The 25,116-nt window shown below is 49.0% G+C and overlaps 10 protein-coding genes across 10 annotated transcripts; 4 read left to right on the top strand and 6 right to left on the bottom strand.

Moving 5' to 3' along the window:
* Nucleotides 1-1,106: 1,106 nt before the first annotated feature.
* On the bottom strand, nt 1,107-2,927 carry N7466_000461 (RNA-binding protein; the record flags this gene model as incomplete). Its single annotated transcript, XM_057159859.1, has 1 exon — nt 1,107-2,927. The coding sequence occupies one exon, from the start codon at nt 2,925-2,927 to the stop codon at nt 1,107-1,109; it is 1,821 nt and encodes a 606-aa protein (XP_057026107.1).
* A 2,256-nt stretch (nt 2,928-5,183) lies between these two features.
* Nucleotides 5,184-5,827, bottom strand: N7466_000460 (mitochondrial 37S ribosomal protein bS16m; the record flags this gene model as incomplete). The annotated part of the gene is made up of 3 exons (XM_057159858.1): nt 5,184-5,228; nt 5,402-5,594; nt 5,751-5,827. 3 exons carry the CDS (start codon nt 5,825-5,827, stop codon nt 5,184-5,186), a joined length of 315 nt encoding a protein of 104 aa, XP_057026106.1.
* A 414-nt stretch (nt 5,828-6,241) lies between these two features.
* N7466_000459 (NADHX epimerase) lies at nt 6,242-7,138 on the top strand (the record flags this gene model as incomplete). Its single annotated transcript, XM_057159857.1, has 4 exons — nt 6,242-6,253; nt 6,311-6,419; nt 6,475-6,540; nt 6,612-7,138. The coding sequence occupies 4 exons, from the start codon at nt 6,242-6,244 to the stop codon at nt 7,136-7,138; spliced, it is 714 nt and encodes a 237-aa protein (XP_057026105.1).
* A 969-nt stretch (nt 7,139-8,107) lies between these two features.
* On the bottom strand, nt 8,108-10,621 carry N7466_000458 (WD repeat PLAP family protein; the record flags this gene model as incomplete). The annotated part of the gene is made up of 3 exons (XM_057159856.1): nt 8,108-9,978; nt 10,038-10,491; nt 10,574-10,621. 3 exons carry the CDS (start codon nt 10,619-10,621, stop codon nt 8,108-8,110), a joined length of 2,373 nt encoding a protein of 790 aa, XP_057026104.1.
* A 1,063-nt stretch (nt 10,622-11,684) lies between these two features.
* N7466_000457 (WD40 repeat domain-containing protein) lies at nt 11,685-13,031 on the top strand (the record flags this gene model as incomplete). The annotated part of the gene is made up of 5 exons (XM_057159855.1): nt 11,685-11,694; nt 11,761-11,874; nt 11,953-11,992; nt 12,065-12,819; nt 12,895-13,031. 5 exons carry the CDS (start codon nt 11,685-11,687, stop codon nt 13,029-13,031), a joined length of 1,056 nt encoding a protein of 351 aa, XP_057026103.1.
* Nucleotides 13,032-13,572: 541 nt separating this feature from the next.
* N7466_000456 (putative RNA binding protein) lies at nt 13,573-15,149 on the bottom strand (the record flags this gene model as incomplete). Its single annotated transcript, XM_057159854.1, has 5 exons — nt 13,573-14,244; nt 14,304-14,380; nt 14,431-14,482; nt 14,947-15,042; nt 15,111-15,149. 5 exons carry the CDS (start codon nt 15,147-15,149, stop codon nt 13,573-13,575), a joined length of 936 nt encoding a protein of 311 aa, XP_057026102.1.
* Nucleotides 15,150-16,340: 1,191 nt separating this feature from the next.
* N7466_000455 (alpha-actinin, sarcomeric (f-actin cross linking protein)) lies at nt 16,341-18,525 on the bottom strand (the record flags this gene model as incomplete). Its single annotated transcript, XM_057159853.1, has 4 exons — nt 16,341-16,526; nt 16,595-18,202; nt 18,324-18,390; nt 18,470-18,525. 4 exons carry the CDS (start codon nt 18,523-18,525, stop codon nt 16,341-16,343), a joined length of 1,917 nt encoding a protein of 638 aa, XP_057026101.1.
* Nucleotides 18,526-19,502: 977 nt separating this feature from the next.
* Nucleotides 19,503-20,466, top strand: N7466_000454 (aldo/keto reductase family protein; the record flags this gene model as incomplete). Its single annotated transcript, XM_057159852.1, has 2 exons — nt 19,503-20,018; nt 20,131-20,466. 2 exons carry the CDS (start codon nt 19,503-19,505, stop codon nt 20,464-20,466), a joined length of 852 nt encoding a protein of 283 aa, XP_057026100.1.
* Nucleotides 20,467-20,531: 65 nt separating this feature from the next.
* On the bottom strand, nt 20,532-22,421 carry N7466_000453 (initiator tRNA phosphoribosyl transferase family protein; the record flags this gene model as incomplete). Its single annotated transcript, XM_057159851.1, has 5 exons — nt 20,532-20,686; nt 20,790-21,456; nt 21,564-21,736; nt 21,829-21,863; nt 22,084-22,421. 5 exons carry the CDS (start codon nt 22,419-22,421, stop codon nt 20,532-20,534), a joined length of 1,368 nt encoding a protein of 455 aa, XP_057026099.1.
* A 1,381-nt stretch (nt 22,422-23,802) lies between these two features.
* N7466_000452 (HAD family hydrolase) lies at nt 23,803-24,637 on the top strand (the record flags this gene model as incomplete). Its single annotated transcript, XM_057159850.1, has 2 exons — nt 23,803-23,811; nt 23,882-24,637. The coding sequence occupies 2 exons, from the start codon at nt 23,803-23,805 to the stop codon at nt 24,635-24,637; spliced, it is 765 nt and encodes a 254-aa protein (XP_057026098.1).
* Between the last annotated feature and the right edge of the window lie 479 nt (nt 24,638-25,116).

Below are 25,116 nucleotides of genomic sequence, written 5' to 3'. Positions count from 1 at the left end.
AGAAGATAAAAAAGACGCGCCGCATTTCCTCATCTTATCCCAGACATAACAATCATAAAAGAAAGCTAGCAGACCCTCAATAGGGAGAGGGTATCATGCCTTAATTCAAGGTAGAGTGCACCTGACGAAGTAGAGAAGGGAAAGCATAAGAACATGAGGAACAAGTCATGCAAGCGAAATGAGACAAGCATGAGCGAAATGCGCGCTATGAATCGAAAACAAAACCAACATGAATGAGCCGGACGCCTTGTTTTTCTCCCTTCGCTCCAGGAGATGGTAATGTATGGAAACAGCCGAGGGGAACGCCTGCGATAATGCGTAGTCGACTTGAGTCGAGGCTACGACATTGCGTAGCCCATGCCATGGAGTAGAGAATATTAGGTGAAAAAAGGCAAAGAAAAGCCACATAAGACACCTTCTTTGGTACTTGCAAAAAATAGAACAAAGGAAGGGTTTCAGCGACAAAGATAGCAAAATCCATTCCGTTGCACACGTGAAGATGCTCTGTTAAAAGAAAAAGGGAAAAACAAGAGGAACAACAATTGAAATCAGTAGGTTAGAAATAAGGGGAATCACGGTCAAATGAAGCTGTGCAGCTTCCCAGGTAGGCCATCACATCTGATAAGATAATATTGGCCAGTGACCCAAGGCTGTACAGCTAAGAGGGAAACAAAAAAGAAAACCAACTCAAATAAAACAAGCAAAACAAGGGTATGAGGGTGGAGATGAAGAACGCGAATGGTCGACCAAAACAAATGCGCTGTGTGGGCGCCACACACCGACCAGAATAAGAGTACAAGCTCAACAATGACCTGAAATGCAAATCCTCCCAATGGGGAAAAAAAGGAATGTGAAAAAGAGCGCCCGAGTCCCCATGCAATACAAGAAAACAAAGACAGCCAACGCATATGACAAAAGCGATTAAAACAGAGGGGAAAAAACATAGTAAGAGCAGAGTGTGTGGAACCAATACTCCCGAGAGGTATGCAGCCGCCGAATGCTGATCTAGCTCGCGAAACGAAAGCAACCCCCAATGCGCCAATACCCCAGTTCATTCATGAAACATGCCGGACATCATCTCGAAAAGCAAGACTTTGGAGGGTCCCTTAACGGCCCATCATATAATCAGGGTAGAAGGAATTGAAGCCATTCATGTTTGGCCCTGGGTTGTTGCCAGCAGCGCTCCCAGGAGGCGGCGGCGACATCATCATTGAATTGCCTCCGTTAGATCGAATCCCCAGACCGGAATTATGAGTGAACTGAGAGTTGTTCATCATTGGGTGTGGGCTTCCCTGCGCGTGGGCGTGGGCGTGGACGTTGTTGCCGTTGCGCAAAGGCATGGGCATGGCAAGACCCGGAGGCGCCGCGAGACCTGGAGGAGGACCAGTTACTGATGAGAACATGTGACTGGGTACACCGCTGAGATTGCTCCCACCTGGAACGCCACCCGGTCCAGAGAGCGGGTTGGCAGGGTTCATACTGCCAGGTTGACCAGAACGCACACCCAGAGGGTTCTTGGAGAAGCTGAGACGGATGCCAGTCTTGACACTGTTGGACAATTTATAGCCATACAGTTCGTTCAGCGCCTTGCTTGCCATCGCAACTTCGTCAAACTCAACGAAGCACATGGGACCATTTTGCTTGTTCCGGAAACAGAGTCGCTTATACCCGCGCTGCTTGGAGAAAAGCGCCTTAAGCTCCTCTTCCGAAGTGTCGGGGGGAAGGTTTCCCACATATAATGTGTTGCAAGGGGGGTTGAGATCATTAGGGTTGGCAGCTGGCAAGCTGTGCCGGGGGGTATGTTGGCTACCATAGGGGAAGCTTTGGCCTTGACCATGGTTGCTAGGATAGGCGGACGATGGGCCGCTTCCACTCATACGGGGACCGGAAACTCCAGATGCATAATTAGGTAGAGGGGGTGAGGACATGGCTGTCGAGAGGGACAGACTACCAAAGCGGCCAGTCGGGATCTGGGGGTTGGTGGAGCGACGGCCGACCGAGACTGAGTGACCATTCTCCGCGTATCCCACGGGGTCTTTGAGAAGCTCTCCAGTTTCCTCGTCGGGGTCTTCATCGATCATGGACTTTCCAGTGACGCGTGGCAGATCACCAACTCCGTTGCCAATGGGGGATTGAGGAGAAAACAAATTATGCAGACGCGATCCCGACTCGGATGCCGAGGGCAAACCTTCGCCAATCGCTTGTCCAGATGGATTGGCAGCAGAAAGTCGTTCCAAGCTCTGGAAAGTACCGTTGAAGCGGGATGACTGACGTGACAGGTGGCCGTTGGGAACGCCGCCCAGCAGGCCACGCGTCGCGGTGTGATCGATCGTGTTGCGGCGCGCATTCGAGAGGTTGGATCCGACCGGACCAGGGTACATCTCAACCACCATGTTTGCGTCGTTCTTGGAATTTGGTTTGCCGTCGAGAAGAGCACGGGCCTCTTCAGCCGCGGGCAGAGTGTTGAAGCGCGCGATCGCGCTCAGGAACCCGTCATCTTCCGGGTAGTCGGAGGTCACGAAATCGGCATCCACAAAGTCCTTGGCGAAAAGGAGCATACTGCGAAGGGCTTCGCGGCTCGTGTTTCTGGGGAGTTTGCGCATAAAAATCGCGCCACCATTGCTCGCGCGCCCCAGGCCGTTGAGGCCCTGGAGGTTGCGATCGGCATCACCGAGGCGCATTCCGTTGTCGAAGCCTGAGGAGCCGAGAGGGGAGAATGGGTATGTAAAGGTGGGTGCTAGAGATGTGGGCGCTTGAGAGACAGTTGGACTATACACGTCGGTCGACATCGCATGCTGAGTCGTCGCGGGCGCCTTGGAAAGTGGCTGTTGTTTCGGCGACGAACCAGAGGATACAGACTCTGTGCGCTGAGTTGTTCCGAAAGAGCCGGGACTCGTTCGAGTGGACTGATTCGAGCTGCCGCTCATCCCTCAGGAAAATTCAAATTTAAGGATCGAAATTCGCGACACGAACAATAGTTGACGGAGAAAAGGAGTCGTCAAAGTGTAGGGGCGCAGCGCGCGAGATTATGCGACGAAGGTTTGAATACGCGTATGAAAGGAGCGGGCGAGACAAGTTAAGTCAATCGATAGTGAGGGCAGGGACGTTCGCTCCTCATCGGATCTGCGACAGGTGGCGCGCGCGGGGGGGACTCGAGTCGCTCTCTGTGGAGGGATATGGGAGGTTCTCGTTTTCCAAGTTGTCGGACTTATCGTATCTCGATCTCTCCAGAAAATGACGAACGGGGATGAAAGAAGAAGGAACGATGGATGCAGGATGGGAAAGGGGGGTGTGGATAGAGATGGAGGAGGGGGGCAAAAGAAAGGTGGAAGGGGGAAGGGGGGAAAGAAAAGAGTCCGGAACGGTCGAGTGCAAGAGCCAGGTGCCAGATCCATGGATCTGCCTTCACGACGCGACTTAACGGGGGGAAACATGTAAAATACAGGGGGAGGGAACCTATTCATAGTAAGTGGGGCCCATACATAAGCCAAGTACCGCCACCATAAATGACAGTACAGCGTTATATCATTTACCTTGCGCCGCCCTGGAACCTGGCCGCTTGCAGAACGTGGGTGTGGGTAAAGTGCGTGCCCCGAGCTGCAGTGGAATGCCCCAGTTTTTCTTGCATTTCGTTTTTCGTATTTCTGCACTTTTCCTTGTCTTTTTTTTCTTTTTTTTTTTTTTATCTTTGGATCGGTTTTTTTAGCTTGTTCTTTGTAACCCTGTTTTTTGAATTAAAAAACTAAGAATAAATACCGTATACTCTATTTTCGAAGTTGAAACTGGGGTTGTTCTAGAAACAACGCAGGTTCATGGAGTCATGCGGGTTGCCGTTCAATCCCTTAGTATGCAATCCCGCACCTCGGTATTGGCATACTATATTAGATCACTTAACGATATACCTTACAACGTACTTTTAACTGAAGCTAGTCCTGGGATAGGTAAGAGGTAGCCTAATCGTGACTAAATAGTTCGACGAGCGAATAGGAAAAGTTGAAGAGCTGCAAAGCTAGTAACCACCCCCTGTCACCAGAAAAAAAAATTAAAAACAAAGGCGTCAGCACGGCAGTCAACGGACTTGCAGCCTCTTGCCCCCGCCCAGAATGAAATGATCCGATTAACTTATCATAGATCGACCTATAAATCCCCAGGTTTGAGCAAATCCGAGCGATATGTGGGGGTTTATTGTAATATAATTGAAGGAGATTATAAATCCAAGATCTAGAAAATCTAGAATCCACAATTCGAATTACCTAAAACCAAATTAGAAAACCAAGGGAATAAAAAAGGAAAAAAAGGCGCAGAGTTCAAGCTAAGAATGGCATAATCTATCCGCTCGCATTCCTCGAAAAGTCTGGAGTAATAATGGGAAAGAGGAAAAGAAGGGGAAATCAGGCTAGCATTATTTTGACCGAGACACACTCTTTTTTTTTGCTCACACACGATACAAAGAGAACCAAGAGCGTCAGGGCAAATCCATGGAATTCCGAAAGTCGACAAAGTCAAAAGTCGGCGATCCTCCAGGGCGGCTGACCAATCGCCATGGGCTGAACCCGGATCTGCCATCGGATTGGCCAACGCAGTTGGATTGGTCTTATCGCGGATGCGTTCGTCTGGTTGGGCCGTGGAGAGAAGCAATCCTGGTGGTTGTGCGTGAAAAGCACCGGTCATAGGCGCGTCACTTTACACTCAGGCTTGAAAGGGGATTGTACTACTAGTAGATCACGCGTCAAACTACTTTGTCTTCGGCTAATGTATAATGTATGCACCGTCGAATCGGGTCTTTGTCAAGGGATCCGACAATGAATACCCGTCCACTCATACGTCTTTGTCGCCAAAGGCTTGTTTTGCGCGTGTGCGGATGCTCTTGTTTCGCATAGTATAGTAGTATACAAAAGTCCATGAATTTACAAAAGTACATGGAATATTCGGGGGATCCATGTCCACCCTTAACCGGCTTCCCAGAATGGCCCAACTCGCAAGAAACGCCTCAAATGCCAGAATAAAAAAAAAGAACAAAAGAGTACATGGGGCGATAATCGACATCCCCGAGGACTGGTCTCCCCAGGGTCTTTCTGGTAGATCACAGAGGTGTAGTCCAGCCCCCATCTACCATCAAAACTGCCTCTCCGTGAAATAAGTCGATTTCCAGAGAAAAACAGCTCTGATCAGAACAGAGGCATTTATGCCTTGTCGTAGGTGGTTGGCTTCTGCTCAACAAGACCGGCCTGCGATACCAAAGTTAGCCAAAGTTCTCGGTATTGACCATCAAACTGCCACACGTGCAGTTGTCAGTTGACCACAGAAGAAAAGTCAGACAGTGACTCTGTCATAATAGATCAAAGATGCACCGCGATTCCATTCTATCCCCATGGCGAACTCCAAATTCAAGCTCACGTACCATGCTCATCAGCTTCCACACTGGGTCACTTGGCTGCGCACCAACACCGAGCCAGTACTTCGCACGTGCCCGGTCGAGCGCGATCTCCTTATACGGACGGGCTTTGGCGTTCTCATCGTAAAGGTTCGTCGGGAGCTTCGGGATGGGGTTGTATGTGCCGATGACCTCGAGGGGTTTGGCGCCACGGGCGGACCTAAACCATCAATTAGCCTCACCGAAGAATTATGGTTTGCTTTCTAAGTCTCATATTCGGACAATAACCTCCTTCCCAAGCTGCGAGACGAAAGGCATGGGTGTAATTGACGGAGATATTGGGCTTCGGGAAGAAAGCAGAGGATGGGAAACGCACCGTGCCTGCGCCACGACAATGTTGAAGAAGGGGCTGTGCTTGTTGCCAAAGCGCGCCAATCGAATTCGGACAACCATATTGTCGGTTGTGAGAGGGGTTCGCAATTAATGGTGTTCTGCAATCGATCTGGTGGACGTAAAATGGACTCTCCGCAAAAGTTCAAGGAGAAGCGGACAAATGGTTGATCCGGATACACCTAATGTGGATTAGCGTCGGTGGGGGATGAATCGGATGATGCAATGCGATGTATAGTTGTCAACGGACGTCGCTGTAACTTGCAACTTTTAAAGCTCCCAACTTCAATTCCTCCAGAGCTGTTTTCGCTGCATCAAACGCTTAGCTGCGGCATAATTACCTTCACTTGGTTCCTTATAAGATTTTATTAGAAGCATACATCTCATAGTGACAAATAGCTTGTCACTTGTATGTTGAGCTCATTGACAAGACGGTTCCCATTGCCCAGTGTGCGACGCTACAGCAAACTAATCACAATGTCTCTCAAGGTATGTTGAGTGTAGCAACTCTTCCATATACACACAGCTAAGCGGGCACATTGCCAGGCAATTTCTGCAAAAGATGCCGCTTCCCTTGACAAGGATCTTATGGACATGGGCGGCTGGTCCCTCGACCAACTAATGGAGCTAGCAGGTCTTTCCGTGTCCCAGGCTGGTCAGTTCGAATCTCCTGTGGCCTATTTATCAACAAAACTGACACTGAATTTCAGTATGGAAAGTACACCCGCTCAGCGCAGGCCCAAATGTACTCGTGGTGTGTGGACCCGGCAACAATGGTTAGTATGCACAGGAGCCGGTCACCTTCGACAAAGACTCCTATAAGTCTGCTACTAACAGCACGGTATAGGTGGAGACGGTCTCGTAGCGGCCAGACACCTTGCACAATACGGATACAAGCCATCAGTCTACTACCCCAAAGAGGGCAAAAATGAGCTATACCAGCGTCTGAAAACGCAACTCCATAATCTGTCCGTCCCCTTCATAACAGATTTCGAGTCCGCTCTTAAAGGAACAGATTTCCTCGTCGACGCAATTTTCGGCTTCTCGTTCGGTGGACCACTCCGCGATCCATTCGGATCTATCATCTCACAAATTGAGTCCGCCAACGTTTCGGTGCTCAGCGTCGATGCGCCCAGTTCATGGGATGTTCAGAGTGGTCCGCCGAAGGAGGGCCCCGGTGCGAAGTTCATGCCAAAGGCACTGATTAGTTTGACGGCGCCGAAGCCTTGTGTGAAGTTTTATTCAGGGAGACATTTTATTGGCGGGAGGTTTTTGTCCAAGGATATCACGGATAAATATGGTTTGGATCTGCCCCCGTATCCCGGGATTGAGCAGGTTCTGGAGATGAAGGTCGATGCAGAGGGTAGACTCTAGCCTGGGTAATTACATGCATAGCTAGGCCAGCAATAGGAGCAGAAAGTGAGTGCACAAGTGAAGTGTGTTGTTCTTGTTTCCCAAATAGGAAAAGTAGGGGAGGTCACTTGTTGCGTCCCCCGTCCCCCCGTATATATTCCTTTTCCTCTCTCCTTCTCTTCCTCTTCTTCTCCCTCTTCTCTCCCCACACTCCCTCTCAGCACCTCCACTTTCCTTCTCATGAACCCTTTCCCCGAAAATTCATCTGGAGATTCCCAAAAACATCTGCTTGGTGGTCTGGCTTCTGCTGCTCGCGAGGTGGAAGCTGGCTGCATGAGTGTTTGTAATACGGATTGACTGTGCAGGAAACGAAACGCTAGAGGTGTTTGTTTCCGTGTGATGACATCTTTGCTACGAGATTTCTAGGCTGTCCAGGCTCTTTTCGTTTGGGGTTCTGGATTCTGGGTTCTAGGTTCGCCCTGGGACTTGGAATCCGCTCTTCAAATAGAAGTTGTTCCTGGGTCCCTGTAATGAAACGTGCCGCTGGTTGTACGTCCCTCGATTTGCATCCAGGCAAAGTGCTTATGTTTTGGCTGGGGCGAAACAAGCATTGAAAAAAAGATCTGACGGAATTCACACAAACACCTCGCGTGACACCTTTCCCTTGACATCCTTTCCCGAGTACCTCAGCCCTGCTAACATTACCTCGATGCCTTTCTCCTGTCCTTTACTATCCTTAAGACCTTTCCCTTGATATTTATTTCCCTCGTGTCTTTCACTTCATACTTTATTCTTGACATCCTTTCCGTAAACCCTTTGTGATATCTTTTGTTTCCATTGCCCCTCTACACTTGGATGAGACTTTACTGTACCACACTTGAAGATAGAAGGCATTATGAAAAATTGTATTGAAGCATTGCATCATGGTCGTTATGAAAGCGACAAGGGAATCTAAGTTATGCGCTTAAACAAAGGTTACTGCATGGCCCATTAAATGGACATGTCTCGAATCTCCCCGACAATACCCTTCACTCTGGGCTCCTTTCCGGCAGTCGACCCAGAAACCCGTGCGAGAACATTGTTAAGTTCGTAGATCTCCTTGGCAGCACTTTGGATTTCAGCGCCCAAAGACTTCACCAAAGTACCCAAGGCAACGAGTGCTCGGTAAATGACCTCAGAATCCTTCTCTCCAGCTATGATCTTCGTAAGCTCGTCGAGAAGCAGCAGACCCCGCTCTGCGGATTCGGGATCATTTTCCCTGCCGTCAGAGGTAATATAGACAGCAAAGTTAATGAACAATGTGGTGGTGGCGACAGTCAGGTTTCGGTTTGGAGAATCCCCACTGTTGGCCAATGCACCTTTAACGGCAGTGACGATCTGATCAAATGTGCTCATGGCCAAATCCCGACCTGTGTCTGTCTCAAAGAGGTTTGCAAGCATCCGAATGGAGAGCATCGCGTTATTCACATTCAGAGGGGAATTGAACACCCCACTGGAGATAATTCCGGATACAAGGTTGTTGCCGTCATATTCCGCTGACGCGGTTAATGGCGCAGCAGCAGCCAGCAGACGGAGAAGATCCAACCCAGGAAGTCTGGTAGATTCAGGCCAGGCAGTTGCGATTCTGAAAACCAATGGAAGTCCAGATTCCACAACTGTTGAGTCTGGAGCCTTTGAGGACGACTCTAGCTGGTTACACAGAGCAACTACGGCTTCCATCTCAGTCGGATCTAAGGCGATATCCTTTCCAGCTTCAACCTGAACCTTGTCATTCAGCTCCTGCAGCTTCTTTGAAATGACTTTCAGGTTGGCTGAACGGATGGAGAGATAGGCCTTTTGGGGTAGGACTTGGGGGCGTGGTTCGGGAGCGGGTGGCGGAGCGTTTGCTGCGGCTGAAGCATCTCCGTCGCCGGGGCGGTATCGTCGATCTGAACCCCAAGGATCTGCGCCCTCGGTTGTGGGTTGTTGGGGTTGGCCAAGAGTGGCGCCTTGGGTATTCTGTGTAATGAAGTTCGCGACCTGATCGAGGTATGAAATGGGCAGCTCATTGTCACCAATGAACTTATTCGCTGCTTCGTAGGGGTTCTGAGAGACGTTATAGGGGAGCTTGAGCGGAGGCTTGCCGTCTTCGATATCAACATCGAAGACATAGTCATAGTCTTGTCCTTGATATTCTGTTTTGCGGCCACTGCTTCCCGCCGAATCAACAACTGTACCAACAGCGATCCATTCTTGTGTCGCAGATGACCAAGTATGGGCAGTGATACTACCATCTCCCTGGTGGATCATCTGTACTTGACCCTCCTTCGTTCCTGACTTTTGCTGGAGGAATTCTGGGCCGGGAAGTTGTTCTTTGTTAACTTTACCGACTTGCTCCGCCGGAATAGCTGATTCTTTGACTGCTTGGTCAAATTGTTGAATGACCTCGGGTGCTGCGTGTCGTTCTGGGTTTCTGCTGAAAACGCGGGCAACGCGGTCACTGGCACCAGTGACAATGTCACCGGTTTCTTGACACGCTGCCACACTCCATACTGAGATAGCGGGATGTGTAATGGTCTGCACACACTGAGATCCATTCCAGACACGAACGGTTCGGTCTTCTCCTGCACTGACGAGTTCGCCCGAGGGCAATGCAGCAAGAGAGTAAACGAAGCTTTCGTGACCGTGAAGTGAAGCAACTAAGTCACCCTTGATAGTGTAGAGTCGAATAATTCCATCGTTACTAGCAGATGCAAAATGAGCTCCACTCGGGTTGGACGCAGGAACCTTGCATAGAGCCCGAACAACATCATTGGAGTTCTTGACACTTCCGAGGAGTGTTCCTGAGGTATTGAATACGCGAATCATATTGTCGGCACAGCCTAAAAAAAGCACCAGAATGTTAGCGTGTCTCCTGATTTATTTCCGCAAGTTCTCATACCGGTGATAATGGTGTCCTTATCATAAGCTAACACAGCCCAAACACTGGCTTCATGTCCTTCCAGCACCACATCGGCTTCCCACTTGCCAACCTGCCAGAGGCGAGCTGTAGAATCCCAGCTACCACTCACGACCCACTTGCCATCTGGAGAGACATCTAAAGCGCAAATATTGTGCCCATGGCCCAATAACATGGCATCTGCATTATCATCCGCAGTCTTCCCAGGCTGCCGGGCTTCGATAATGGTATCTTGACCACCCGATAAAACCAGACCTTCCGGGTATTCAGATGATGGTGGGAGATAAGCTAAAGCGTTGATAAATGCCTGACCGTGGGATGTGATGGCATAGTCATAGGTGGGGGGCGGAGTTGAAACGAGCTTCCATAAGCGGACTGTGGCATCACGAGAGGCGGAGAAGACTGCATTGGGGTTTGGGAAGGCCACAGCGCGAACCTAGAGTCAGAAAAAAGGAATAAATCAGTAAGCTTGCCAACAAGATATGATTTGGAAGCGCGAGAGTTGTCAAGAGCCTTACATCATCGCCGTGACCCTCAAGAGAAGCGGAGATCTTGAAGTCAGGCATACATACAACCAAAACAGAGGTGCGGTGGAAGAAGAAACACAGAGACGCGAAAGGCAAGGGTATCAGTGATCGATAAGTGATGCTGCTGCGACGTGAGAGTTGTTGTCCTTTAGTCGTTCTGGGGTCCCCGCCTGCGCATCATATCACGTGGGCGGTGGTGTTGCGCTATGACGAACCTGCTAGAACTGTCTTGCATTACTAACGGCTTTTGCTTAGTCGGATCCAGAAGTCGAGGTCAACTTGACAACAGGCAACAGTACCATGTAATTGTTTCTACAAAACTATCACTTCGTTATTGATTTAAGCTTGCTTTGCTTCAATTTTTCACTTTGTCAGCAATTTTGATCACTGAGTGTATCAGAAATCATAGTGGGGCATAATGTGATGACTTGGCCTTGAGTCAATGAGAAAGCCTCCACCTATCTTGGAAGGGGATCTACAACACTACAATCCAAGTGTCTTAAAGATTTAAAGCAAGGTAGCTGCCCAAGCAGCAGTGGAATTGGCGGTGAAAGGAGCCCCTGCATGACAGTCTTCCAGGAAGCTAGCAATTGGATGGTTTAGAAGGGGTCTTTGTAGACAATGCGATGTGTTTCCCACCAGATAAGATTCACTCTGAAACCACATGTTCCACCAATAATACACTATATGCAGTGCCTACAAATCACAAAGGAAGTACTCCTCGAACTCATATAGATCTTCTCACATTCTATCAAATACAAACGCACGTGTTAAAGCGGGTCTCGCTTACCTCATCAAAGTGGGCTGCAGGTGACCCGATTTACCTAAATCATTGAATATCGAGTCCTCAATTTCTCCCAAACTGCGTGGGCAGTCATCCCACTTCGGTCCTTCTGTCCTGTATTCAAAACCGCTTCATGACGTGACGACTCTGACGAATCTCTTTGTGTCCTTATTCTAAGCCCGAAAGTTCAGCCTAGCTCGGGTCTTTTACGTTGGAGCAAGCCACTGTCAAGCGCTTCTTGAGTGCCTGCGACCTTTTTTACGTTTCTCTTTACTCTCCCTACATACTTGAGGGAAATTTTTCCTCTCACACTTAACAATGGCTGCCGGTCAGTACCGTACATGGTGTGAAGAATATCATCGAGTCGACAGCCTAACTAACCTACCCGTTTCAGATATCCCCAAGGTCGTCCCGTTGACCTGCCACGGGCACTCTCGCCCCGTGACGCATTTGAGCTTTTCTTCAAATCTCGAGGATGAGCAGTACTATCTAATCTCAGCTTGCAAAGGTATGCTTCCCGTATAGCTTCAAAGGGGCAATCTCCCAAAATAAGCTTAACACAAAGCTAATGAACCCCCCATTATAGATAACAATCCTATGCTTCGTGATGGTATCACTGGTGACTGGTATGTTTGACATTTGAAATGAAAACCACCTTTATTCCTTGACTTTCATCCTATCTAACACTCCTCATTTAGGATCGGCACATTTCTAGGCCACAAAGGAGCTGTGTGGCAAGCCCGGTTATCCGCCGACGCCGCCATCTCCGCCACCGCAGCAGCCGATTTCTCCGCAAAAGTCTGGGACACATACACAGGCGAATGCCTGCACACATTGCAGCACGCCCACATCGTTCGCGCAATCGCTTTCCCCATTCAAACAAACCCGCAAGTTCTCGCCACAGGTGGCGCAGAGAAGAAGCTGCGCATCTTCGACCTAACCCGCGGCGGCTCTGCTACCGGCGGAGGCAGCGGTAGTAACGGGTCAACACCACCTCTCCCAACACCCAGCAGTGGAAGTGGAGGAGAAGCCAACACAGATACAGTGACGAGCTACGAGATCGGGCCCGGTGTACACGGCGGCACAATTAAGTCTATTGTGTGGAACCAGGATTACAATATTGTGACTACCGCGGCTGAGGATCGGAAGATTCGATGGTGGGATTTGCGGTCCCGGCATCCAGTTCTGGAGTACGCGGTTGACGGCGCAATTGGGTCGTGTGAGCTGAATAGTCTTGCGACCCGGCCTAACGATTCTGGTATCTTGACCGTTGCTGCGGGAAAGACTGTCTATCTGTTTGATGGGCTGCAACCTGGTCGACTTTTGAAGAAAATTGATTTCGGATACGAGGTCGCTAGTGCTGCGGTCAATAGTGAGTCCGGACGCTTAGTTACTGGTAGCGCGAATGATACCTGGGCGCGGGTATACGATCTGAACACAAATGAAGAATTGGGTATGTTTCATTCCTTGGGATACTTTGCTCAAACAGCTGCTCCATCTGGCGAACAGAACTAACTATTCTTTACAGAGGTCCAAAAGGGGCACCATGGTCCTATCTGGTCCATCAGCTTCTCTCCTGATGGCAAGCTCTACGGTACTGGCAGTGAAGATGGAACTATCAAGTTGTGGAAGGCTTGTCGTGAGCCATATGGCTTATGGCGGTAAGCTAGGATTCAAGGATATCATACCTTTGAAATTCCGCTATGTACATCAAAAGGTTCAAATAGGGTTCCCGTCTGCCATGCAGCGTATCTTGAAATGTGATCCCTGGAATTTCCAACTTAATTTTTCTCGTTCTCTTGTCGTAAAGTAGTGGGTTTGATATTGTTATAAGCCTAGGCTGGGCCTTAGTTCCGCCGAGTTGCTAGATAGGTAGCTGGTGTGATATTGGATGAAATGTTTGAAAATTGAGTGAAGTATTGGATTCGAACTAGACACAGGCTAGCTAGATCTTGAGACCAGAAGAGATTGGAGCAAAAAGGCCAAGGCATCAGATGACAATTTCATATCGGCGGTAGAAAAAAATTACAGGTCCCTGCCGCAAGCCTTCCGTTTGCGTGGTTGAGCAAGCTCAAAGCTACATCTCAATGGACCTTTGGCAGAGGTCAAAAGCGGCAGAGGTGCAAAGTACACGGGAAACGATGAGAATGAAAAATAAGAATGGCTTGAGGTAATGGGATCAAACAATATGCTTATTTTGCCGTGTTCATTCAATCATGTCGATGTCATCGTCGTTCACAGTCGGGGCTGAGGCTGCAGGGGCGGCACTAGTGGTGGCAGGAGCGGTCTGTTGCTCTGCGGGCTTCTCAGCATTATCTGTGCCGGCATTGCCACCCCAGTAATCTTCCATCTCCTGGTCAAGCTCCTCTTGTGTCTTCCGGGGACGAGCATTGCCTCGACGACCTCCTCCGTTCTCGTTTCGGGGCTCGTTCCGGGGCCGGTTGTCGCGGCCACCTCGTCGACCACCATTGCGGCGGGGAGAACGGTCTCCGCGCTCATTACGCTCACCAGGAATGTAACGATCGATATTCTCGGGGGCGGGCTTCGAAGTATCGCTGCGGCGGACGCCGCGGCCACCACGACGGCGGCCCTCTGATTGATCACCACGACCACCTCCGGGGCTCAAGCTACGGGCATCCCGTCCATTGGGGCGCTCCACGCGATCGAAGAGGCTCTTGTGTTGTTGTTGTTCGCGTCGGCCTTGCACGAGAGTCAGACGGATTGGTTGGCCCTTCGCGTTGGCGCCGTCGAACTCCTTGACCGACTCGTGTGCGTCTCTAAGGTGTCTGTATGTGACGTAGGCTACGCCCTCGGAGCGTCCAGCGCGGTCGTAGACGAGGGTGAGCTCGGAAACGGGGCCAATTTGGCCAAAAAGGTCCTGTCATGTGCCAGAGTTGTTAGACAGCGGATATCAGCTTGGCTTGTCGCAATACGTACATCCAGATCGCTCTCGGTGATATCGTAGTGTAGGTTTTCAACGCGGACTTTGGTCAGCATAGGGCCACCGCCACTATCTCAGATTAGTATTTGCAGTGACCATGAGTGCTAGATTATAATCTCATACCGATCAGGCGAGGTTGAACGACGAGACCGACGACCACCACGGGAAGGACGGGCTAAAGAAAGTTAGATTTGGAAACCTCATGGAATCAACAGCAAAACTCACTATCTCTGTCATCATCATACTTGTCGTGTACCCAATCACTAGCAGTTGAACTGCAATTAGCGTAAATTCTGACCGGTTCGGCATGGTATATTCACAGGTTCAAATCCACACGATCTTGGGAATAGGGCTGTTGTATTCAAAAAAAGAGACGAAAGGTTAGCTAGACGTCAGAGTATGGAGCATAATTTAGCTCGGTTTCCCAAGTTCGCCGCGGCTTTTTTCCTCGAGGGCGAGTCTCCGGCCATCCAGAAGACTACTGGCCACGATTGTTTGTCACGACGCAAGAAAAACCGGTACTAGAAGAGGAGGGCGGACCTGCAAGGAATTGGAAAGAAGTTAGCGCGGGGACCTTTTCTTGCGCGACATCCGGCATCGAGGACTCGAGGGTCCGAGTCCGCTCGAAGCAGGCCGTACCTTTCTAACGCCATCACGGTCGCCACGACGGCGGCCTGGGCCTGGGTTGCGACGTCCACCACCACCACCCCCACCGGATGGTCGGTTCTGAGTGCCCTGGATAAGTGTAAGTCGTTCGGATCTTGGTGGAAGTGTTTCGAGCTCCAGGCTAGATGGCGCCTTACTGTGTCTTCGCCAATGATTTCATCCAAGCTGCGATCCATGTTGTCCACGAAATGAAGCACAGGGATAGGTGTCGAAGGGAGGAAACTGAATTGCAAGATATGTTGTATAAGCAGTAGGTCGGTTTAATTGGAAATTGCAGAATTGAATGATGCGAAAGGGGCTGAATTCACCGGTCGGTGTTCATTGAATACTGGGCTGTCGGCGTGTCGGCGAGACACATCACGTGAGGGGACAGCGATATCATCATTGTCATCCACGGGCTAACCGAGCCACGAGCCTCAGTTGAAAAGCGAGAACATGTCAAATTCCCTGTGAATTTGACTATATCTAGTCAAGATTTGCTTTGATGAACTTACCGGAATTCATGTTTGCTTTTCTTTGCGTACAGAGAATGTGTACAATACCAATACCGCCCGGGCGACTCAACGCAAGCATTTATGTATGTAGTTATGTATATGTAGTAGTAGTACTCAAGTGCTAGGAAACATATAAGTTTATGTACATACAGTGCTCAACATTGAATTGATGTCACCTCTTATGTACCTACTTTCACATAGAAATTACGATCTATATCTACATATGTACATTGAATTTTTGATGGTCAAACAAAATTAATACTGAAAATCTGAAGCTACTACGTGCTGAATTAATGAAAAGCACTGGAGTGCCGGTGCCTAGTATTGATGTACATATGTATGTATCTCTTGAGTACTTGAGTACTATGTAGGTAGTATACACATGCATACGTGGACAGCCCTTCAGTGCTGGCAACCTTATGCACATGTGATTGACCGAAGGAAACCGCCCACATGTGCAGGCACTTCAATGTTGAGGGTTGCTACATAGTGAATGTGTAGCCCTATCTCGTGGTTCTATGGAGGCTCCCTTGAACGTTAGGGGCAAACACCAAGCACTCAAGTGAGTGAATGTACATGTGGGTTGTAAATTTTATGTCATTGATGGTATCCTGATCGAAACAAAACTTTCAAAGGAAACATGTGAGCACATAGAATATGATGGAAGCCGAGGGAGAACCGCCGAACCCCAAAATGCATGCTGGATATTAGGAAAAAAATAAAACAAGAAGCCAAAGCCTTCAAAAAAAGGCCATTGACAAGAAGACAGGAACACCACCCCATAAAATCAATCACGGCAACACCCTATCAAAGCAGACCCCCATGTATAACCGGCGACGCTGTGCAAGGAACAACTGGAACTACCTCTCACCTTCAGTCTTTTCCATTCTTTTTCTGATCCTCAATCATTTTCTCCATGAAGCTGATGTAATCGAATTTGGTCAGATCACGGTCCTCGAGCAAGTCAGGACCTTCATGCTGCGGCATGGTCTTCATCAAGTGTTCGATAACTTCGTCTGGGATGAGCGAGTGTTGGAGATCAAGTTCCGTGACATAGGGCTGAGGCGAAACGTTAGTATAAACAAGATAGAACAATGTAATGACATGAGAGTTAGATTTGAACGTACCTTGCCATCAGCAACCTCCCTAAAACTTTGGAATACTTGCTCGGCAGTGTTTTGGTCTTCAGTCACGCTGACCATGAAGCGAATGAACTGCTCAAAGCTAACACCGGCATTCTGGGAAAGTCGGTTTTGTCCACAAACCTCCACATACACTTGATGCATCTCATCCTCATCGTAGACCAGTCCCAGACTGGCAAGTGCGGCGGAGAATTCAAGCTCGTGCAGGGTGTTGGATGCGTCTCGGTCAAAGTGGCGGAAGACTGATTCAAACTCTTCCAGTTGGATGGGGGTTAGATTGGTCATGTTGCGAGCCACCATCTGGTTCTCGAGGAAGGCCAGCTTCTTCGAAATACTGGATTTCACCAGACTAAGCTCATATGACAACTCATCCAGGGTATAGGTGGTGAAATCGTTCTCTTCAATATTGGCTTCGGCACATTGCTCTTCTAATTCGGCGATGGTATCGAGGAAGGCATCCAGCGGGGGGAGGTTATCGTTCAGTCTCTGGACATGGACCAACTGGTCTTCAACATCCCCATCCAGACCGGAAATAGCCAGGGACAAGGTCTTCAGTGTCAAGGCAAAGTCGTTCGCCTTGTCTGCAAATGATCGGCGTAGGGCATTCTTGATATCTCGAATGGTCTCGTTGATCAATTGACTGCGCTGGTGCTCATCTCGGGTTAAAGATTCCCACTCTTGATCGCAAGTTTCCAAGCTTAGCTCCTTAGGCGGCTCATAGGCTCGCAGTCGATACGTGCCCAATTTTGTTTTAATGTTGCCCAGCAGAGCAGCTAAATCGGACTTCTCTGCCACCCACTGGCGCTTCTCATTTCGCTTGTACAGTGCAAATTTGGCAGCCTGCTCCTTAACGTCCTTGTAGGTTCCCTCGAAGGAGGAATTCTGCCATTGGTCACGCTGTGCCCGAATCAATCGAAGCAATTCCTTCATCCGGCGCTCGTATCCCGATTGCATATCCCACGCTCCGTGCATGTTGTTGACAAACTTTTCGACTCGGCGACCGGCATTCTCAACTCTCTCCAACTGCGAAAAGGCATGGAACCAGTAGGCGATGTAGGTCATCAGGGAACGCTCGTCGGGCTGGGGTACATCGCACACATCATCCACATCAAGCAGGTCGGGAATGCCGATTTCGTTCGAAGCAATGTCGAACGCGAGCTTCATATTTCCACGGTGGTCATTCTTGTCCAAGGAATCGAAGTCAATTAGGTCGGGTCGGTGGATATCGAGAAGGGCGCAGAACGCTAAACCATCGTTCCAGCTGGAGGAGAAGTTCCGAATCTCAACGTTGTCGTAGCATGCTGTCTTTCGTTGACACCACAGTAGCAGACCTTCCTTGGCGGTCATACCCTCTTGATTGATGTCGCTAATGGTGAACCGAAGAATCAGTGTCCAGATCAGACCCAGAATGATTTTGCGGTTGCCATCGACGATATCCTCCGCTCCGATATTGGTCATTTGAATCCTCCTCCCCTTAATGAAGTCCAGGCCTTTGTTGACATTTTCGAATCGTTGCACCCGTAGTTTGGGCTTTGACGCATATCGACCGAGTGACTCCCCGCCGAGGATCTCGAGAAGGTGGATGAGGATAACCTGATAGGCCAATACATATCAGCGAACGGCATCTTGGTAGGAGGTGGACATGGGTGCAAGATCTTAGAATCGTTGCGGCCCGACTTGCGGGAGATCCATGGTAGAGGGAGGGGGCACTTACACCATCCGAAAGATCAGTGACCAGGTCCTCGATCGCCAGACTCCTGGCCTTCAGCTTATCATTCAACCTGGTAGAGGTGAGTCAGGTTAGTTTTGAAGCTAGATCTTTGATGATGTTCGACCAATCCAGGGAGAAAATCCACAAACCATTTGGTAAAGGTCTTCTGCTGCACATTAACCCACTGCTTCTCGACCGTCAACATTGTCGATCAGGAAGGCATCCAGGGCCGATTGGCAAGATTGGAAAATTAAGTGATGTGTGAGCCACACGAATGTCGAATTTGGTTTAAATTAAAAAGTAGAAAAATTGCCGATTTGGACTAGGCTCGGAGAAGGAGATAATCCTGGATGCAGGGTGTGAACTGTCAAAAGATCGAGTCTCAAAGTCGATAGGGGCGGGGTGTTTCTTGTCTCCCGCTACTCCGCAAGTCACCCTAGCAACCACACTCTGTTAATTTTTTTTTCTTTGTTCTCTTCTTGCAAATTGAATCGAGTGACTTGGTAAGACAATGTTGGAATTGTAAAGCTGTTAAGTGGGAGATTGGTGGAAACAAAGGTTTTGTCAATAGCAGAGGGGTTGGGGTTGGAGGATGTGCAGGTGCAGCCCATAAGCGCCTTATCCCTGGCGATCGCTCCATTGTCTTGTCTCGAATCCAACCAATCACCATACAAGGCGCTTGGTTCAAACGAGATGACTATGTCAGGAATTGAGTCTCCTTGAAGCATTCACATGTTACTGGGACTGGTTTCAAATGAAGAATAATTATAATTTGCCTGAGTTAAGGGTGTGCAGGCTGAATACAACTATTTCCAAGGTGACATAGTTAGTGTAGTAGGAGGCACATGACTCATAATACTGAACAGTACTGGGATGTGTAGTATCTACTATAGAATGTATATAGTAAATCACATAATCATCAAAAATCTCGAATGGTGCAATAAACTTGACAAATAAAATCCCTTCTAGACCACAACATTGAATGGTGTGCTCAAAGTGAGTAATCATCGAATGATATCATTCGATCCGGTTCCGTAGAGCGGGGCGAACATTTGAAGGAATGTGCCTTTTACAATCGGAAATCTTTCCTTGTCGCAATCCCTCTCCTCTCCTTCAAATAGCTGTCAGCTTTTTATCTTTCCCTCCAAACTCCTACAGCTAGACCTCCAACAATATTTCAACATGTCCTACCTAGGCTCCATCGAGGACACCATTCCCCTCCCCACCTCCGCCTCGCGCATTCCGCGCCTTGGTTTCGGTGTCTACCGCTCCCCAACCCACCAGACTGTGAAGTCGGTACACAAGGCCCTCGAGGTCGGATACCGACACATTGACACAGCCCAGTTCTACGGCAATGAGCTTGAGGTTGGCGAGGCCATTCGCTCCTCCAACGTGCCTCGCGAGGAGGTGTTCGTCACAAGCAAGATTCTCAGCCCTGCGGGGTCACCCGAGACTACATACGAGAAGCTAGTAGAGAGCGTGGAGAAGATCGGCGGACCGGGAGGTTATGTTGATCTGTTCTTGATTCATAGCTCCAAATCTGGTTTTGCCGGTCGGAAGCATCTCTGGCAGGCACTGGAGAAATTGCAAGAGAACGGCAAGGCCAAGTCCATTGGTGTGAGCAATTTCGGTGTGCATCACATTGAGGAGATGAAGTCGTATGCGAAGGTGTGGCCGCCACAGGTCAACCAAATTGAGGTATGTCTTTCCGCCCCGTTCTTTATCTATTCTTGATATTTGTTTGGTTACGCTCTTTTTTTTTCTCGTCTTTGATTTGATCCAATATGTCTGACTCCTGCTTGCTATGTAGCTCCACCCCTGGTGCCAACAGCGCACAATCGATGAATACTGCCAGAAGCTTGGCATCATCGTCGAGGCCTACTCGCCTATTGTGCGAAACTATAAAGCAAATGACCCCACGCTGGTTGAGGTGGCGCAGAAGTACAACAAGACAACCCAACAAGTCTTGATTCGTTATGCGTTGCAGAAGAATTGGGTGCCACTACCCAAGACCGATAACCCGGATCGCATCGTTGCCAATGCCGACGTTTTCGACTTCAATCTCCGCGCAGAGGATATTGAGCTGCTGGATTCATTTGATCAAGGGGACGCCGGAGCTATCGTTGAGGCCGTGGCCAACGAATGAGCACCTGCACTATAATTTTCTGCAGGCAAGGACAAGCCTGCAGTAAAGAACAATGATTTCCGGCATCAATAATCCGGAGGTTGCATCAGGAAGGCATTCACCGACTGCAATGTCGAGCGAGAAGGATTCACGTCATGTTTCGATGACACGATCCACGCGAGACGTTGTCGGATGAATGTCTTGCTAATCGTGCGTTTGCTCAAAGACGCATCGAATTCACCTGGGTTTAATTTTGTTTTAGTTTTGATTCGTTTATCGTGATTCCCAACACCGTTCTCATCTAGCGCCTTCAAAATTCCACCTCAAGCATTCATGAGACATACCGTTATCATTGTAAAATTGGCAGACAATGGCCAGAATTGCTCCCGCCGAGAGATCCTTGCCCGAGTCACATGTCACCAAAATTGACTGCGACGAGTTTGATTCAAGTTGTGTATGAACAAAATCTCGCACTTTATCCAATGACTTTCGTAGATCTCGACTTCCCAACTTGGCCGACGCACAACCTAAATTGAGACGTTTTGGATTCTCCTGCACGGCAGCAGAGTCGCCGTTGCAGTCAATGACAAGATCGTACTTGCCACCATCGTTGACACTAGGATCTGTCGGATTGAGATACAGATTCTTAGTCGGGGAGATAAGTGTCGCTTCCTGTTCGCCACGCTGCTGCTGGTGCTTAGTGATCAATTCCGCAATCAAACCGGGCAGATTCTCCTCGGAAGTCCGCTTCAACACCGCGTGGTTCGCCCAAAACACCGGAGGCGTCAGCCCATGCGCCCAGCCCTCACTATCATCACCGGCGCCTTGGATGTATCCACCCTCGGACATCTCGGCGCCATGGACACGCTTTGAGGCGGAGCACAGGACGAATAGACACGAAGCATCGTCTTTCTGTAGATCTGTTGGATAGAAGTACTCCGGGTTAGCCCAAGCCACCCGAATAGGCTTTCCGAGTTGCTGCCGCAGCTGATCTAGATCAAGTTTGAGAGACTAGGCAGTAGTAGCATGTTAGTCTATTCGTCCAACACAGCCTTTGTCGCCCGGGTGAAGAGGGGTAGAAATGCAGAAATGGAGAGGAATGCATGAGAGCGACGCACCTTGAGAGAATGGACGAAACCATCAATGCGGGATTCAATCTGCGATTCTTCCGATTTACCGAGGTAGTTAGGTGGTAATTGGACAGTGTGATATGTGGTTTCCGTGGGGAATAAGGCACGGTTCAGCACTGCACTCCAGATGGGGACTGTTTTGGATAAGGCGTCGGGCATCACTGGGTATCGTCAGCGGGGCCACATTGCACACCGACCAGGATGCATTTTCCCGAGTCCACGGGTTTGAATGCGGGATATTGAGCGCACGTACATTTTCCTCGGCGGGTTGAATCCACGATTACACATCTGTATTGCGAATATAAAACAAAAAGGGTCAGTTTGAGAACATACGACCCTCCAAGGCAATCGACCAATTGGACGAAATGGAGAATCCCGAAACATCCAATCAAGAAGTATAAGGGGTGGTGCCAATGGAGAAAACCGGTGAGTAAATTGATCCAGGCACCAATCACTCCAGCTTCAACTCCGGCAAGAAACGGAGTAAAGAAAATGAAACTATACTAACCCGCCATGTTGGTTTGCTAACGGCAGAAGCTGCAGGTTCAGCCTACGAAAGCTAAAGTCCCACTGCCCCGTATGGCCATCTGTGCTCTTGAAGTAGGCACTTCCCTTCTTGGCATCGGGGGATATGTACCAACTGCCACAACGTTCATTGGCAATGAGGGGGAGGTCATATTGCTCAGCCACCTCCTCCACAAAGGCAGCATCGGCCTCAATGGACGCCAGCCGGTTGGAAATGGAAAGAGCCGATCGACGCAGAGACGAGAGTGTCTGTGAGATAGATACCTGTGCCGATGGGAAATGCAGGTCTTCTAATGTCGGAAATGAGCCTGACGATCCCATTTTTGCTGCGGCACTGTCGAGTATCTATACCCTGTCGCCTGTGGTATCTTAGGGTAGCACTGTCACTCGATTGAGCCCCGTGCTTGATTAAAAATTGGAGTAGTGGTCGATTAAAGGTGAATAGAGATTTCTTCTTATCCAATCTCAATCGGAAATTGACAAAAAAGACACCCCACCAAGACTGGGTTGATAATCTTGCGGAAGCTTGCCCAATATTGAATTGTGAAAATAGCTGTTGCGTTCGCGATTAATTGCACACGCCGCTGTGCGACCGGCCAATCATGGGCTGGCAGGGCTGCTGCAAAAATGTGGGGACGCATCCCGGTCCATGGCGATTCGCAACTTCGCAAGACAATGTGTGTGGGCGAGAAGCCAGGGTAATGGTTTTAGCCTTGATATATCCAGCACTTGAGGGAACTGGTGCACATATGGCAGAAGTTGTTTAAGAAGCATGTTCTATGCATATGAAAGAGGTTTAAGTGAAAATGAATTGATATTCTGTACACAGTAGTAGTATACATGGATGTAGTACCTCCACACATCATACATAATACTACCTACAAATAGGTGCTCATACCTATAGGTACAACAACGATGCAAAATTCCTCCATTGGACTAGTTGGGATTTTATGTATGTATGGTGAATTGTCCAATGAAAGATTTAAAGATATGCACGTTCTCTGTCTTTTCAGGTCCTATGTACACAGAAGGGAAATCATGACCTTGAGATCTGATCTAATGGTCTTTGACTAGAAGCCCTCGCATCTAGAATTTTGATTAAATTAAAGAACACGGACGCAGAGCAAAACTTGCAAGAAGACTATAGTAGTACGTACTGAAAACGCCCAATTTTCTGCGACTTTCCATGAGAACAATTGAACAAGCTATTCCTAAATGAGTTTAGGGAGGGGGAGCGACATGTGCTGACTCATCGGCATATAGAATCTGATTGGTGGAGACTGGGCCCTCTGCGGCTTTTGGTGTTCTAGAGTATCGGGTACTCGGTCTTCGTACCGTAACTGTATGTAAATCAAGGTACCTTGTACTCCACGCTCTATCTCAATGACCTCAGCCCCGCGATCCCGCTGGGGCCCGGTTTATTGGCAAAGTGTATGCCGGCGTCATGCTTTCCCGTAGTAATGGTCGTGCCCCTTGAATTAAAAACAACTCCGGTCATGACTTCCCCCGGCACTCTATTTGTCCCTGTTTTTCTTTCTCCTTGAACACCACGCTCTTCCATCACTTAGATCTTCCAGATCCCAAAGACTCCGAGTTCTATACAATCTTGAATACATTCAAGTTCTCACGTCTCACCCCCGCAAAAACATAGCTTACCTTCTCCGCTACTTCCCAGTACTGAAACCGTTTACCCCTCTTCGCCATGCCTCAGGTACGAAACAAAAAAACCTCCCTTGTTTGTTGACATATAGGGGTCCACCCTGCTGACCATCACCTTGCAGATCACGGAAATCTTCCTGGATTGCGACAACACCTTGGTCCTCTCGGAAGAATTGGCCTTCGAGGCCTGTGCTGATCTGGCCAATGAGATCCTCGAGAAGAAGGGTCTTCCCGACCGCTATACCGGCGATCAACTCATCAAAGACTTTGTCGGCCAGAATTTCCGTGGTATGATGGGCTCTTTGCAGAACAAGTACAACTTCACGTTGGAGCCTGCCGAGCTTGAGACCTATGTCACCAGGGAAGAAGACGAAGTGATTGCCAAGCTGGAAGCCAAGGCCAAGCCTTGTGTCGGTGCCAGCGAGCAATTGATCAAGCTCTATGAAGAGAAGAAGTATGGTCTTGCTGTGGTCTCGTCGTCTGCTCTGCGTCGGGTTCAGGCCTCCATCAAGAAGGTCGGTCAGGACAAATACTTTGACGACGACAAAGTGTTCAGCGCCGCCACTTCTCTCGACAGGCCAACCTCCAAGCCTGACCCTGCCATCTACCTGCATGCTCTTAACTATGTAAACAAGACTGCTGGTGAGACCGTCACTGTGGAAGACAGCAAGTCCGGTGCTCTTGCCGCTATTCGTGCTGGTATCTGGACGATCGGTTATGTCGGCAGCTATAATGGCAAGGAAACGCAGGAAGAGATGAGCGCGCGGCTGAAGGATCTTGGGGTGCACATAATCATGAACGACTGGTCGGAATTTGAGAGCTGCCTGGCTTTCATCGAGAGCTTGCCCCCCAAGACCGACCCCCAGTCTAGCCTGTAAGGAGGTTTACTTACAACTATACACGCTTCTATGATGTTATGACAGCAAGCATATGGTCGTTTCGGAGCTTTCTGAGAATGACCTGGTGTCTGTTTTATTTTTCTTCTTATTCGACCTTGTGCCAACTCACTCCAAGGACAAGGGCTCAGATAATCATGTCTTATGAATCCTACATCATTCAGCTTCTTTTGATGCTCATTTATCTATCTCCCGCATTACTTTTGTGGTATCGATACTCGCGATAGATATAGGTCTTGTGCAATGATACTGCAACAGATGCCACGGGCTTCCAATTATATTCAAGATAGACATCTGTTCTAAATAAATTAAAGCGATTATTTCATCAGCAAAAGTAAACAATGATGCATCAAACAGATACCTGCAGCTAACAATGAAACACCAAATAGCTCCGATAAGATGCACGATAAGCGAGCCCCACTGCAGCCACTGTTTCTCCCCTCACCCTCCACTCTCCTCCA

This window comes from Penicillium verhagenii (assembly GCF_028828195.1).
Source record: "Penicillium verhagenii strain IBT 33310 chromosome Unknown utg000002l_segment0_segment0, whole genome shotgun sequence".
Classification (NCBI taxonomy): Eukaryota; Fungi; Ascomycota; class Eurotiomycetes; order Eurotiales; family Aspergillaceae; genus Penicillium; species Penicillium verhagenii.
This window is presented reverse-complemented; position numbering and strand designations above follow the sequence as displayed.